General features: G+C 40.1%; 1 protein-coding gene across 1 annotated transcript in view; it reads right to left on the bottom strand.

Annotated features, from left to right (window-relative positions):
• The window catches only part of EHHADH (enoyl-CoA, hydratase/3-hydroxyacyl CoA dehydrogenase), a 47139-nt gene that overhangs the window by 12492 nt on the left and 17681 nt on the right, over positions 1-16966 (bottom strand). Inside the window, 1 exon segment of the mRNA XM_005858442.2 lies at positions 10155-10259. Within this exon segment, the coding sequence (XP_005858504.2) occupies positions 10155-10259 (105 nt within the window).

The following is a 16966-nucleotide window of genomic DNA, read 5'->3' as shown; positions in this document are numbered from 1 at the left end:
GTGACAGGGGGCGGCGCCCCAACCCCCCAATCGGCCCTACCCTGAGCGTGACTAGGGGTGGCATCACAACCTCCCGATCCGCCCTGCTCTGTTTATGACAGGGGGCGGCGCTCCAACTCCCCAATCGGCCCTGCTCTGAGCCCAACCAGGGGCTGCACCTAGGGATTGGGCCTGCCCTCTGCCACCCGGGAGTGGGCCTAAGCCAGCAGGTCGTTATCTCCCAAGGGGTCCCAGACTGTGAGAGGGCACAAGTGGGGCTGAGGGACACCCCTGCCCCCGCCAGTGCACAAATTTTTGTGCACCGGGCCTCTAGTACAATATAAAAACAAATATCTAATAAGTATCTGTATCCACAATATATAAAGGACTCTGATGACTCAGTAAGAGGGCAAACAACCTAATTTTTTAAATGGACAAAACTTCAGTGGTTATTTCATCAAAGAGGATATACAAATGGCTAATAAGCATGTGAAAAGATGTTTGCCCTAACTGGTTTGGCTCAGTGGATAGAGCGTCAGCCTGCAGACTGAAGGGTCCCAGGTTCGATTCCGGTCAAGGGCATGTACCTTGGTTGCGGGCACATCCCCATTGGGAGGTGTGCAGGAGGCAGCTGATTTATGTTTCTCTCTCATCGATGTTTCTAACTCTCTATCCCTCTCCCTTCCTCTCTGTAAAAAATCAATAAAATATATATTTTTTTTAAAAAAAGATGTTTAACACCATTAGGCATTAAGGAAATGCAAATTCAAACCACAATGAATGTATAGGCAGATTCTAAACAACCTCATTTCTGAGACTAAAGTACAAAAATCTCACCCTCTCTTGCTCTCTCACTTCCTCACTCTGATGACAGCCAGCTGCCCTTTGGTGAAGCCCATGTGACAAAGAGCTGAAGGAGGCTTTCAGCCAACAGCCCGAAAGGAACTGAGGCCCTCAGTTTAATGGGCCATAAGGAACGGAATCCTGCAGATACCCACAGGAGCTTGGAAGAAGATCCTCTCTCCAGTCTAGCCTTGAGATGAATACAGCTCCCACAACACCTGAATGTAATGTTATGTGAAATCCTAAACCAGAGGATTTAGCTAACCATGCCCAGATTCCTGACCCACAGAAACTGTAACCTTTAAAAAATGTTTGACTTTAAGCAGCTAAATTCTGGGGGAATTTGTTATGCAGCTATATAACTAATACAGACCCCTAAAATGACTATCATAGAAAAGACATCAATATCAAATGTTGGTGATGATGTGGAGTAACTGAAACCCTGAGAATGTAAAACAGCATATCAGCTTTAGAAATCAGTTTGACAGTTTCTTAAAAAGATAGCATAAACCCTTGGTCGGCAAACTGCGGCTCTCGAGCCACATGTGGCTCTTTGGCCCCTTGAGTGTGGCTCTTCAGGCGCATGTACACTGCGACTGAAACTTCGTGGCCCATGCGAAGAAGTACTGGTGATATTTGGCTCTGTTGACTAATGAGTTTGCTGACCACTGGCATAAACTTATTGTTCAACCCAGCAATTTTACTCCTAGGAATCCACCCAAGAGAAATGAAAACATATAGCTATATAACACTTATATGAATATTCATAGCAGCATTATTCATAAGAACTCAAAACTGGAAACAATCTGAATATCCATCAGTTGATGAATAAATAAAGAAAACGTGGCATAGCCATACAATGGAACACTACTCAGCAATAAAAGGAACAAACTACTGATACCTGCTACAGATGAGCCTCAAAAACATTACGCTAACTGAAAGAAGCTAGATGCAAAAGATTACCTATTGTATGATGCTGTTTATAGTAAAGGTCCAGAAAAGACAAATGTATAGAGATGGAAAGATCTGTGGTTGCCTAAGGCTGGTGGCTAGCTGCAAAAAGTCATGAGGGCACTTTTTATAGTAGTGAACAAGTCCTAAGACTGATTTATGGAGACGGTTGCATAACTTTATAAGGTAAATTATGCCTCATTAAAGCTGTTAAAAAATTCCTAGAAAACATAAGACCTTTATGAAGATAATATAATATTTTATTGAAGAACATAAAATAAGACCTTTATTAGGAGAGAGAGCCAATGATATAATATTTAAAGCATAAAAATATTTCCATATATGTACATTATATATAAATTTCTAATCAGAACCCTTATTGTTATATTTTTTAAAAATAACTCAATAGAATGATTCTTGAGTCTGTAGGCCGACGCTCTATCCACTGAGCCAAACCGGTTAGGGCAGAATGATTCTTAAAGTTTGCATAAAAGAATAAATATATGCCTCGCTGGTGTGGCTCAGTGGTTGAGCGTTAACCCATGAACCAGGAGGTCATGATTCAATTCCAAGTCAGGGCACATGCCCAGGTGGCAGGCTTGATCCCCATTAGGGGAAGTGCAGGAGGCAGCCCATAGATGATTATCGCTCTCTCCCTCTCTGAAATCAATAAAAACATATGGATAGACAATAAATTACATTATCAAAACTGTTTTCTAAAACAGTATACCATAAACTGCTTTCTAAAAAGTACTATCATCTCTTCAAGAATAAAACATCATATCAAAAATGTACACCTTGGTTACATAAAACCTACCAAACCTCATAAAGCAGTTTCACTATAAAAAGACATATGAATGTGAGCCTGTCTGGCATTCCTGTGTTACTATGTGTCCAACAGAGAGCAAGTATGGTTGGGATGTAATCATGTCCACTTGGAAGTATATCTGTGAAGCATTGTATAATTTCAACTTTTTTTTTAACATAGGAAGGGAGACTATTTTAATGCTTGATTACTACATATAGCTGAAAAGAATGGATTTTATTTTATCTTTAAAATATATTTTTACTGATTTCAGAGAGGAAGGGAGAGGGAGAGAGAGATAGAAACATCAATGAGAGAGAATCATTGACTGGCTGCCTCCTGCATGTCCCCCACCGGGGATCAACCTGGACATGTGCCCTGAGCGGGAATCAAACTGTGACCTCCTGGTTCATAGGTTGATGCTCAATCACTGAGCTGGCTGGGCAAGAATGAATTTTTAAATTGATGCTTTACCAGATGATGTTAAGAATAGGATTCAGGAAAGGCGGGAAAGACAGCAGTTAGCAGCATGTAGTCCCTATTCACACTACTATTGTTGGAAAAACATGAACTCTACCCAACAGGCTACCAGTTACTTGCTCATTTACCCAATGAGTTAGCCCAATCCTCAAGCTTTGGAAAGGCAAGTTCAGCAGAGAAGGATGGAAACCTTTCCAGGGCCTGATTTAATTTCTGGTGGCCCAAAAGGAAGACAAGAGTGGACAGCAGGGAGAGGAAGGACAAGTGTGTGGAGGAACCAAGAGGATGAGGGAAGAGGGATGAGCTAGCTGTCAGTGTTGTAGCATAAATAGGGGACTGATGCAATCTATGCCCAGTACAGGCCTAGCCTGGGATATCTTACAGCGATCTCTGTCCTTGTGACATTGCCACTGTTTCCACCACAACGGGCTGATTCTCAACTCCATAGGACACATCAGAATTATTTGAGGAGTTTAAAAAGGTTAGATGCCCACGCTCCACCATAGACTCAGTTAAGTGTCTTTAAAGGTAGGCATGAGTATTTTTTAAACAATTCAACTGTTGATTGTGAGGTGTAGCTTCTGAGAGGTCCAAGAGCAGAGTGTTATGCCAGCCACTGTACCAAGGACAGTTACAGCTCCTGGCAAGTTTACTCTGAGACAGAGATTGAAAAGGAAAGAGAAGGAAAAAAAAAGGACAAGAAAAAATAAAAGCAAAGCCTGCTTCGTTGTGTACAGTAAATATTGCTGATCAGCATAAGCCTGTTACCCTGGGGATACTCAGAACCTCTCAGGCTGCCAGTGGGCATCCTGGGAGCTTCCCACGGTACTTGTCCAAACCAGTCTAGGGCCAAGAGAAGTGTATCCACTGGAGAGGCTGGGATCAGAGCACCATCATAGATCACTTTCCCCCCATACCATTTCCCATCCCTTTCTTGTTGTAGCTGTAACTGAAGGATGTTGTTATCTTAACATTCCAGTTTATTACTACAAAATATATTCAGAATTTCCCCTTTGGATCTATAGGTCTGATGTTTTCAAAGTGAATGTCTTACACACTTGGTAGTTTTAGAGTCCTGGTAGTTTTAAAGTCACTCAACTGTACCTACATAGTAAGAGAAGCAAGTGTGAGCAGTCCAGCACTAGCGTTCGCTGCATAGGAAAATGGGTAAGAGAAGAACTGATTTCTGATTCAAAAGTGCTTATGATCAAATTATTTCCTTGACCCATTCACATTTTTGTCTTAATTCTTCAAGGTTTTCTAAGGCATAATATTAAATTTTTGATTTTTTTTTTTTAAAAAGTGAACCACGCTCCTAATGGAAGAAAAGGAGGCAATTATTTTCCCTCTTTCCTTTCCGGTAAACTTACAGGAAGAGATTTTTTTTTTCTGCCTAGGATGAAGAGAGACACAGCTCGCCCTTTATAGAAATGGTTTCCTAAGGCATAAAGGACTCTCTCTTCTCTCATTCTGATAAACAGTAAGCTGTGTCTATCACAGAAGCTCTGTAGAGAGCAGACAGAACTGTACTTTCCCAGGCTTGCGGGAGGCACCCACAGAAGTTGGGCAGTACCTCCAAGGGAAGTTAAATTTAGACACGTGCTTAGGCCTCCTACGTAAGGCAGAGTCACTCTGCTCCTGTGAAATAAGTTTATATAAATGTTCATAGAGAGTAAAAATAAATTACAAAGAGCAAAAGATAAAGTGAAGAGAAAGACATATGGAACCACTAAGATTTTTTTAAAGCCACAAAATCAAAATGAACAAAAAGACCAAGGTCTTTAGGCAGAATTAGAATTGTTAAAAATGGCTAACACAGCCCAGTGCAGTCACAGGACCAGGGGTCATTACAGGGACAAAAGCAGAGCATTAGGTTCCTGAGTGGAGGCTCCCAGTCAGATGTCCCCTGTGCCCATCTTTGAATAACAACACACATTTTCAGCTTCAAGCCAGAAATATGCACGTGGTAATCAGGAGTTCTCACTCCATTTGGGTAAAAGCAGGCTACAGGCCAAATGCAAGTGCAAATAAATAGCATTTTACAGGACCCTGCTCTCCCCAGTGTAGCCAAAGCAATCTGGCTTGGTCAAGTAATTCTGAATTGCTCTGCTAAATCTATTGCACGGCAGTAGTCTGAGAGGCTTCATATAAAAGAGTATTAAGATGCATGAAGCTAATTAACTTTCACAGTTAAATCTCCAGGATACACGTTAAATTTGTAGAGAAATTTGCAGCAACTTTCCAAATCACATTTTTAGATACATGCTAACCTTCTACAATCCCCTCCCACACATAACTGGTTCCAAAACTGCTGATTGCAATATTGCCCTTGGAAATTCCCTTCTCGCTCTCCTTTCCTATTGGATGTGGAAACTAAATACGTGCTGTTAACCTTTTCCTTTTATTTGTTTAAGTCAATATTTCAGAAGTGGGGTTGGGGGTAAGGATGGGGGTGGGAATAGGCTGAATTAATAGAATATTTTTACAAATGGGAAAAGGAAACAAAAATTTTACATGTATCTTAAAATTGAGATATGATTCACATACCATAAAAGTCACCATTCTAAAGTTTACAATTTAGTGGTTTTTTAGTATATTCACAAGGTGTGCAACATACATGTACGTATTTTAACCATGCCTTTCGTAACTGATTTACAAATATCTTTGAGACTGCTGGTAGTGTTTGCATGCCAGGTGTAAAAAGTCAAAACTAGGAAAAGTTATCTCCATTCTTCTCCTTGTTCTCTTACACCAGTTGTTCTCAAAGTGTGGGCCCAAGAACACAGCATCAGCATCACCTAAGAACTTGTTAGAGATGCAAATTCTTGGGCCCCACCTCAGACATACTGAGTCAGAAAGTAGTGAGGGGGCCCTACAGGCTCTTTTAACAGACCGTCCCAGTGATTCTGATGCACAATAAAGTTTGAGAACCATTCCTCTAGATCAAGACAATGGTACCAGCTTCACATAACTATAGATTTGTATTAATATATTTTATTATTGATATATCTTATTGTTAACATATTTTATAATATCTCTTATAAAATATCAATATATATTTTTATAATACAGTTTTATGGAGTCTTTTCTTCAAATCAACCCATCAATTTTGTTCTGCCAAATAACCACATACTATATTTAAAGAAAAAAAAAAAGAGAGAGAGAGAAAATTGAGGAAACATAAAAAGAAAGGAAAAGCATAAGACCTTAAATGAAAATGAAAGGCAAAATAAATAAGCCTAGCTAAACTTCGCATTTGGTAAGATAATAACTGGCAAATGTAGATAAGATTCTCTGAGCTAGACCTTCATTAATCTATCCTATTTTTCTACTTTGTCTCTCTAGCATTTACCTATTACAAAGCAGCACCAGTAAATTATAGAATTCTAGTGAAACTCATTTTTAAAAATAGAAAGAAATTGCCCTGGCTGGTTTTGCTCAGTGGCTAGAGCATCGGCCTATGAACAGAAGGGTCCGGGTTCAATTCCAGTCAAGGGCACAAGCCCGGGTTATGGGCTCGATCCCCAGTTGGGGGCGTGCAGGAGGCAGCCGATCAATAATTCTTTCTCATCATTGATGTTTATATCTCTCTCTCCCTCTCCCTTCCTCTCTGAAATCAATAAAAATTAAAAATCTATACATATAAAAGCCTAAGTGACTGTAATGACCAGAACGACCGGAATGATGAGAACAACTGGTTGCTATGATGTACACTGACCACCAGGGGGCAGATGCTCAATGCAGGAAAGCTATCCAGTGTGCTCCCCTGGCCGGCCAACCTCTCATGGTCCCTCCCCCCAGTTGGCAGGCCCCCAGGCTGGAACAGGGAACCAGGGGTGGGTGAAAGTAGATGCAACCCCTTTCCCAGGGGAGTCAAGGGCTGGCTCCCTCCTTGGGGCCGGCAGCCAACTTCCCATACCCCATCCCTTCCCCTGGCCAGCAGGCCCCGATTGGCCCACTGCCTGCCCACTGCAGTGGTGGTGCAGTGGTGAGGGAAGGAGGAGGGGAAAGGCGGGGAACCGCACGGCGGGGTTGTGCCAACGATGGTGGCATCGGGGTCCAGTGTCCATTCCTTCCACTCCTGGCCCAGCGACTGTCGCCTCCTCTCTGGCCCAGCCCTGATCAGCGTGGCCCTGATCGGCCCTGATCGCCGGCTAGGCCTAGAGACCCCACTCACGCACAAATTTTGTGCACTGCGGCTCTAGTAAATAAATAAAATAAAATAAAATAAAAATAGAAAGAAAGAAAAAGTTCCAGAATTTTCCATAGGATTCTAAGCCCTAAACACTAAAAGAGACACAATGCAGGTCACAGCCAAAACAAAAAACTGGAGCCCACCCTGGCCAGTTGTTCAGTGTTTAGAGCGTTGGCCCTTGTACCAAAGGTCATTGGGTTCGATTCCCTGTCAAGAGCCTAAAGTCAGCCGTGGGCAAACTACGGCCCGCGGGCCGGATCCGGCCCGTTTGAAATGAATAAAACTAAAAAAAAAAGACCGTACCCTTTTATGTAATGATGTTTACTTTGAATTTATATTAGTTCACACAAACACTCCATCCATGCTTTTGTTCCGGCCCTCCGGTCCAGTTTAAGAACCCATTGTGGCCCTCGAGTCAAAAAGTTTGCCCACCCCTGGCCTAAAGTGGAAATAATCTAAATATACATCAACTGACAAGTGAGTAAACAAATTGTGATATATCCATACTATAGATTACTATTTAGTAATTTAAAAGAGAAAATATTAATACATGAAACAATATGGATGAATCTCAAAAACATGGTAAGTAAAAGAAGTCAAATAAAAGATTGGATACTATATGTGTGATTCCATCTATGAGAAATTCTAAAAAAACAATACAGAAAGCAGGTGAGTGGCTGTCTGTGGGAGGGAATCTACTGGAAAGAGGCATGAGAATACTTCTTAGGGTGATAGAACTACATCTTTTTTATTGTGACTACATAACTGTAAACAACTACAAAATTTAATCTGTCTCTATATTTAAAATGGGAGAATTTTTGTGTGTGTAAATTATACCCCAATAAAGAAAAAAACAAAACAAAGAAAAGATCATTTATAAAATTTGGGGGTAAAAACTAACTTGTTTTCATTTCTGCATATCTCCTTTAAATTTTTTGTCTGTATTCATACATATTTTATGTAGCTATAATTATAGAATATATGTAAGTTTATATTTTAGACACTTTTATACACAAATAATTTTACGTATTTCTAAATAGTATTCATGACTATAACTTAAAATAGTTATACATAATTTTCCAAAGCCCAGAATCATTTCCCCTACTGTTAACAGGTGAATTACCAAGTTTTAAAGCAGATGATTCCTCCTCAATATTTGGGTGCCATCAAGTGGACAAACTGTGTAATGTGACTGAGATTGAGTAGACTTTTATAAATTTTACAAATTAAAAAAAAACACACACCTGTTTAAAACTTTTAATTTAAATTAATTTTGCAAATGAAATCAATTTTAAAAAATGAAAACAGACAATTTTATAAATGTACTAGACCATGATCCCCTTGAATCTAAGGAAATCAGTTCAGGAAAAGAACTCCCTGTTGAAATCGGGTTCTTTACAATCTAAGATCACGGGTGTAAATAACAGTCTATTTAAGCCCCCAACCGAAAATAATTTAGGCACCTCCAAATGTAAATAGCCTTTGCTGCTGGCCAACCAGGTGACTTCCAACACAACAATAAGCCCTCTCAGGAGGCACAATGAAGCCAGGGATGAAAATGTGCTGAAGACTGTCTGGAAGGCAGAGAAAAACAGCAGGAAACTCATTCCCATTTGGGCAAAGACTTGCAGATTCTCTTTATGAGTCGCCAGTATTCTCCCCCCACAGACCCTGGCCTCTCCAGTTCAAGCTTTTCTTATGGCATTGACAGTAATTGGCTAGAGCCACAAAAAGAACAATTTTCAGAAAAGCGTTTGGTCCCTTACCAGGGTCAGCAAAAGAATGACTTTTTCAAAAGAATGCCTTTGAATGACACCGAGCCATTGCCTGCCACCAAGTAGCGAGGTGAATGCCCTGCTCTGCCTATAACCAGCACTCTTTCCAATTATTTTTTCTAACACTCTTTAACCCTCTCCATCTTGCTGCCAACTTCCATACATTAAAAAGAAACAGCTAGAAAAGGAAAGAAAAACTCTAGGAGTGCCACACCAAAGAACTCTTAAAGGATGGCATGACTCCATACAGTGAGAAACCAATGAGAGAGAAAACATAGCTCACAGAAATGGAACCACATTTTTATTGTGGTCAATTATAGAGCCTGTCTTCTATTTGCTGAAATGTTTATTTGCTTGTTTGTTTTAGTTTTAATTGTATTTCTTAATAGAAAATGCATTCATTTAATAAAAATTCAAAAGGTACAGAAGATTCTATATATATAAAAGCCTAAGTGACCATTACAACTGAACGACTGGAACGACCAGCCGGTAGCTGTGCTGCGCACTGACCCAGACCTTGCTGCTGGGGCCCTGACAGCCCCAAATCTGGTTCACCCACACCCTGGACCCAGACAAGAGGGAGGAGGGAGCCCGATTCCTCATGGAATCAGCCGTTGGTTAGCTTGCTTCTGGGGCCAACCTCCCATGGTCTGTCCTCCCAGCAAGCCGGCCCCCCTATTGGCTCCAATCACCAGCCAGGCCAATGGACCCCACCCATGCATGAATTCATGCACCAGGCCTCTAGTAAACAATAAAAAGTCTCCTTCCAATTGTGTCTCTGGCTGACCAGCCCCATTCCCAGAGACAACCATTAGCCATTTCTTATGAATCCTTATGGAAATATTTTATACACAAACAGTTACATATATACATTCTCCCCATATAGGCATTCAATCCCATCCCCTCTTTCTTATTTCACAAATGGTAAACCACTATACACAATGATGCTTTTTACACTTAATATACGATATCATGGCACTCATACCATATCAATACATAGTTTCTCATTCATTTTAAAGCTGTGTCATATTGCATCACTTGGATGTACCAGAAGATATTTAAGGAGTTTCTTAAGATAGACATTTAGCTTGTTTCCAATTTGGGGCTATTTTTATTATCTTCTTACCTAAAACTCTCTGGGCTAATTTGATTGCTTCTTCAACTGGGTCTGAGTTGACAATTTCATCTAGAATACCCAGCTTGAGTGCTTCATCTGCCAAAACATGTCTTCCTAAAACAAAACAAAACAAGTCACAGAACAATGTGAGATTAAAGCAAAAGCAGGGAGGGCCTCTGTTCTGAATATAAACCTATTGTTAAATAAAATAAATGACAGCTGTAGTAGAAAGATCACTGAAGGGGTAACCAGAAAATGTGGATTCAAGCTCCAGCACTATCTTTTACTATTTGTGTTACCATAAAGAACTGTTTAGGACTATAATTTCCTTGTTGATAAATGGGAATAATTATGTTTATGTTAGTAATTCTGAGTATTAAGTGAAAACAGCATATTCTCTCTTTATTCTAGACATAATATCTATAGAAGCACTTTATAAACTATAGATCTCTATTTAAATATAAGAGATGATTGTTTTAAATTATAATCATAGAGGTAGTAGCAGAGTAGTACCAGTATCTCATATCATATGCACCAAAGGCTGTCATTGATTACAGACACACACACACACACACACACACACACACACACACACACACGACAGTGCCCAAAGATAAATATGGTTGGGCAGACAGAGGAAAAATGTATTAAGTTGACATTATATAAGTTATAATCAAAATTACACAGGCCCTAGTTGGTTGGGGTGTCATCCTGTATACCAGAAGGTGGTAAGTTCAATTCCTGGTCATGGCATATACCAAAGTTTCAGGTTCAATTCCTAGTCAGGGCAGTTGGTGGATGTTTCTCTCTCATCTCTTCTCTTCTCTTCTCTTCTCTCTCTCTCTCTCTCTCTCTCTCTCCCTCTCTCTCTTTCTCTCCCTCCCTCCCTCCCTCAACTCAATTTTAAAAAGTTACACAGGATAACTGGGATGAACTTCCATCACTTTTTTTTTTGGCTACCCAGAATCTTGATACCTCATTAGTTTGTGGAATCACTATTGTCCGAGCTTTTGGGCCCTCAGACCCTAGGCAGCTAGGGTGTGTCCCATGACACCAAGGTTGGCGAATGGAGTGCTCTACTAAGGGTTTTTAGTCCAGGAGTTAGTGACACTAAGCAACAGCAGCTGCTTAAATCTCACATCTCAGGTGGTACATCTGGTGTCTGGTGGTGGTGCCAGGAACATCCAGTGTCCAGTGGTGGCTCTGGCAGCCTCCAGTACAGAATGGCACCTCTAGGGGGTTCCAGAAGTTTGACACATTACTTACTTTTCTGCCAATACCATCTTCCTTCTGAAAAGTGACCATCAAATCAGTATTGATGGCAACAATTCCACGGTCTTTGCTGCTCTTGTAGACAGTGTTGGTAGATGCCATCTCTGAGACAAACCCTCCATGCCTGGTTCTTATTAGTGCTTCTAAGAGCTACAAATGGGTCTTGATCAGATCCCGTGGTCGGCAAACTGTGGCTCGCGAGCCATATGCGGCTCTTTGGCCCCTTGAGTGTGGCTCTTCCTAAGCCTTAGGAGTACCCTAATTAAGTTAATAATAATGTACTTACTTATATAGTTTAAGTTTAAAAAATTTGGCTCTCAAAAGAAGTTTCAATCGTACTATTGATATTTGGCTCTGTTGACTAATGAGTTTGCCGACCACTGAGATAGACAGTTCAAAAACTTTTGGCATGGATCACTCTGTAACAGCAATATTTGGGCAGTTTTCTGGAAGTGCCTTTGAAAACAGGCTTCCAGGTTTCCTCCTGGGGTGAGGAGGGTGGTGGGGAGTGGGTGAGAGGCTTCGGGGGTCAAGTCTCCTGTGTATAAAATCACTAGGGTGAGGGGTGAGTGAATCAGCTTCACCAGGGTAAGTGAAGAAAAAAAGGAAGGAAGGAAGGAAGGAAGGAAGGAAGGAAGGAAGGAAGGGAGGGAGGGAGGGAGGGAGAGAGGGAGGAAGGACGGGAACCTGAGCACTAAAGGGATCTTTGAGGCAACCAACCAGGGGTAACAAGAACTACCCACTGATGGACTGAAAATTCCTTTAGCTTTTTTTTTTTTTTAACAATCCTCACTGGAAGATTTTTTTTCCATTGATTTCTAGAGAGAGTGCAAGGGAGGGAGAAGGGGGGAGAGAGGAGTGAAATATCGTGAGAAAGATACATCGATTGATTCCCTCCCACATGCACCCCTTAGGGCAAGGTATGTGCCCTTGAGAGGGAATCAAACTTGAGACCCTTCGGTCCCCAGGCTGACGCTAACTGCTGAGCCAAACCAGCCAGGGCTCCTTCAGCTTTAATGATTTCTTTTGGGTGGATTTCACAAAAGCAGAGGAGTACCAACGCTCTACTGACAGAGTCAATGAGATTCCAGGTACTTTTATTCTGCCAAGGACCTAAAGACCCAGCTCTGTATATACAACCCAAATTCTCAGGCTGAGATTTCAGCTTGTTTTTTCTTGTGCTGCCCTCTGTGTAGAGCACAACCACTGTCCAATGGGCTCTAATAAGAGCCCTGCCTAGAGCTACTATAAGGAGACTTCTCCCTGCTGGGTAATCTCAATTTTTTCCTATATTTTCCTGGCTTCTTTCCGACCTTTAGAAAAATTTTCCTCCATGGAACCCTTTCCCAATGTCATTTTAAAGTCCCCCTAAAATTGTACAGATTACTTAAAAAGATAGTTGTATAATTCTAATGTTAGCTTTCTTCTAATTCACTGTGACCTTTTCTACGCAAGTCAAAATCCATCATATTCTTACTGTTTTTATCTCTTCTCATCATGTTAAAAAGTGATATTTCTAAAAACTGCTGAACTTTGGAAAAGGCCAGTCATAGTTCACTTCATTTCTTTTTGTCAAATAAACCAGATTTCTTCCTGATTTTCCCCAAGATACTCTTGTCTTTCAGACTTAATACTGAAAACAGGGCCACAAATTCCTCAGTGTTTGCCCACATGCTTTTATTTCTGTAAACTTGGAATTTATAGACTCACTTCACTCCATAGTTGACCCTTGAACAACATGAGTTTGATCTGTGAGGGTCCACGTATATGCGGATTTTCTTCAACAAATACATTCAGTACTATAAATGTATTTTATCTTTCTTATGATTTTCTTAATAACATTTTCTTTTCTCTCACCTACTTTATTGTAAAAATACAGTATATAATACATATAATGCACAAAATATGTATTAATCAACTAAGGCTTCTGGTCAACAGCAGGCTACTAGTAGTTAAGTTTGGAGGGCTGTCAAAAGTTACACATGGATTTTCAAGTGCATGGGGGTTGGCACCCTACATTGTTCACAGGTCAGCTGTATTACAACTTCCTCCTAAATCTTATGCTTCTTTGCTTCCTTCCTATTTTGCGGAATAAACTCATGTTGGATTGCAAGCATCCTCTTATAAATTCTACATTGGATACTTAAAATAGTTCATTTTCTTAAATGTTTGCCTTTTCATACCGTCACAAATTATAACAAATTTTAATTTAATTTATTGATGATAAGAAATTTAATAATTTTAAAGCATGGGGAGTTTTTCTAACTCCCCTTCATATTCTATAAGAGGAGGAATTTGGATCCTGTATATAGTTTTGTATTGTGGTTTCCGTGTCCAAACATATGAATTTCGATTAACAGTTCTCAAACTTTTTAGTCTTAGGACCCCTTTGCATTCTTAAAAATCACAGAGCACTCCCAAGAGCTTCTGCTTACATGGGTTATTTCTATCAATAGTTACTGTATTAGAAATTAAAACTGAGAACTTTAAAAATGCTTTTTATTATATGTTAACATAAATAAATTTTTATGCAAAATAACTGTGTTCAAATTGTTAAAAATTTAGTGAGAAGAGTGTCATCTATAATAATAAAAGCATAATATGCTAATTAGACTAGATGTCCTTCCGGACGACCTTCCAGCCAAAGCCTGGGCTGCAAGGGAAGCCCAGGTCCCGGGTGCCAGAAGGAAGCTGGTGCCAGCAGCCGGGGGAAGGAAAGTCTACTCTTGCACAAATTTCATGTATCGGGCCTCTAGTTGTTATATATCTTTGCAGATTTTTTTCATGTATGGCTTAATAGAAGACCACTGGGTTCTCATATCTACTTCTGCATTCAATTTGTTCTGATGTCAGATGGCATACAATAAGCTCTGGAAAATTCCACCATACACGTGGGAGAGAATGAGAGTAGAAAAGGCAAGTAATGGCCTATGACTATGAAAATAGTTCTGACTTCATAGTGGTCTCAGCAATACCCATCAGTCCCTGAATCACACTTTAAGAACTCTTAATCTAGATGATCATTTTAAAGACTGCAGACCATCTTAATATATGAATGTTCCATACATTTAGCATTTATCTGTTGATGAAGTGATTAAAGTTATTTTGAAAGTAGCCTTTTGTTGCATTTTGTTCTTATCCTTGGGAAGGCTGCATGATTCTATTTCCTGGAAGTTTAAAATCTATACCAAAATGTATCAGGCATTGATATTGCTTCATCAGTTTTTCCAGGAAAATGGTGTGCTTGCTAAAATACAATCTCTGATTCTAGTTCCTAACTGAAAAAATTCTTCTATTTTTTCCTTTGGTTCTTTCTCACCTTCATGCTTCATGCTTTGGGAGCTCTTATTATTCATAACAGACCTCTATTACATACCCTCCATGTCTGCTACCTTCATTTACATTTTATGTATCTTTTTGTTAAATTCTTCTGAATTCTATAAATGTGTCTCTATCCTCCATTTTGCTGATTCTGTTGTCTGTTCTATGACATCTGTTTTTGTTGCTTCAAAAAGAAATAATTGTGGCTAATGTTTTGAATTTAAACAGGGTATTCCTGTTTAATAAACTATTTTCTTTCTTATTTTGTAATAATGTGAATTTTCTAAAATTCTTATTTTTTAAAATCTGTTTCAGCAGGCTCACATTTATGCTTCATTTTTATGCCACAATATTTTCATAGGCTTTAGATTTGGGGTTTAGTTTTGAGATTTTGGTTTGTCTGGTTCTTTTGTTTTGATAATGAAATGAAATTTTCTGATACTTATTATTGCTGCCTAGGAGCCCTGAGTGTAAAACTTACCCTCAGCACCTTATTAAAATATAGAGAAACCTCACCTATACCTAAATCTGGAAGGCAGGCAGGATAAAAATGCCACTCCCCGGGTGTTCTAGATAATAAGAAGGATCTTATCAAAGTCTAGAGATCTGGGGGCATCCCCGTACCATGAATGATCACAAAGAATCCCATCAGGGCTGGGGATCAGCATTAAGAGAATAGAGGGTAGGCTTTCTGTGATGTTCCATGAACAAGGAGGACAGGACCTAGAAAGTAAAAGCAGAAAGAACAGGGCACTGCAGTTCTTGTCACCTGACTGGACAGAGAACATCAGGGAATGAACTGCAATGTGTTCAAGCACATCTTTTGTGATCACTGCTAAAGATGCGGTCGTTCTCAGCTGGCACTTTAAGGGACTTGTGGAGAAGCAATAGTTGGTGCTGCCATCGATCCACTTTCCAGAATTACCTCTCTTAGGGATTTCAGAAGATCAGAATACGTTTACTTATTAATTTAATCCAAATCTATTTGCTTATTAATTTTGTATGGGATCAGCTCCTGCAACACTTGTAGGTGTTTTTTCCCCTCCATCAGTAAGGAATCTTTACCTTTTAGTGACAATTATTTTTAACATCCATTCTTAGTAAAAAAAAAAAATTTCCAAAGGAAGAAAGACTTTTAGTATCATCATTATTTACAGCTACTGTACGGGTTTCCTATTGCTGCTATAACAGATTACCACAAACACATAGCATCGGAAGACAACACACATGTGTGATCTTAGCTTAGGACGTCTGAAGTCTAAAAGAGGTCAGCAGAACGAACCACGTTCCTTCTGGAGGCTTTAAGGAAGAATCGCTTTCTTGTCCTTTCCAGCCTCTAGACTCGCAACGGTTCTCAACCTGTGGGTCGTGAACAATGAAAATACATCCTGCATATCAGATATTTACATTACGATTCATAACAGTAGCAAAATTACAATTATGAAGTAGCAACGAAAATAATTTTATGGTTGGGGGTCACCACAACATGAGGAACTGTATTAAAGGGTCGCGGCATTAGGAAGGTTGAGAACCACTGCGAGGCTGCCTACACTTCTTGGCTTGTGGCCTTTCCTCCATCTACAAAGGTACCCGTGTAGTAGCTGCTCTCCTCTCTGACCTCTTGCCTCCCTCTTCTAAGGATTCTTGTGATAAATTCGACCCACCTGGAAAATAAAAACTAATCTTCCACTAAAGATCCCTAATTCAATCACATTAGTACCTTTTTTTAAAAATATGTATTTGTATTGATTTTAGAGAGGAAGGGAGAGGGAGAAAAAGATAGAAACATCAATGATGAGAGAGAATCACAGATCCACTGCCTCCTGCACACACCACACTGGGGATCGAGCCCACAACCTGGGCATGTGCCCTGACCGGCAACTGAACCCTAACCTCCTGTTTCATAGGTCCGTGCTCAACCACTGAGCTACGCTGGCCGGGCTACATTAGTACCTTTTTAATGTAAGGTAACATATTCACAGGTTCTGGGGATTAGGATGTGAGTATCTTTGGGGGGTTATTATTCTGCTCCCCACAGTTACCATTTAGAAAAATCTTCTGTGTGACAGAAGCATGTCATGTAACTTCATTGTTCCTCAGAATTGCTTTGTTTTACTGATGAGAAAATGGAGGCTGAGAGTTCAGAAGACCTCACTCCTAAATCCAGGCCAGTCTATTCAACTGTCTACTTGACATCTCCACTTGTCTACCAGGCCTGCAGGCCCCGC

The sequence above is a fragment of the Myotis brandtii genome, unplaced genomic scaffold (genome assembly GCF_000412655.1).
Source record: "Myotis brandtii unplaced genomic scaffold, ASM41265v1 scaffold118, whole genome shotgun sequence".
NCBI lineage: Eukaryota > Metazoa > Chordata > Mammalia > Chiroptera > Vespertilionidae > Myotis > Myotis brandtii.
This window is presented reverse-complemented; position numbering and strand designations above follow the sequence as displayed.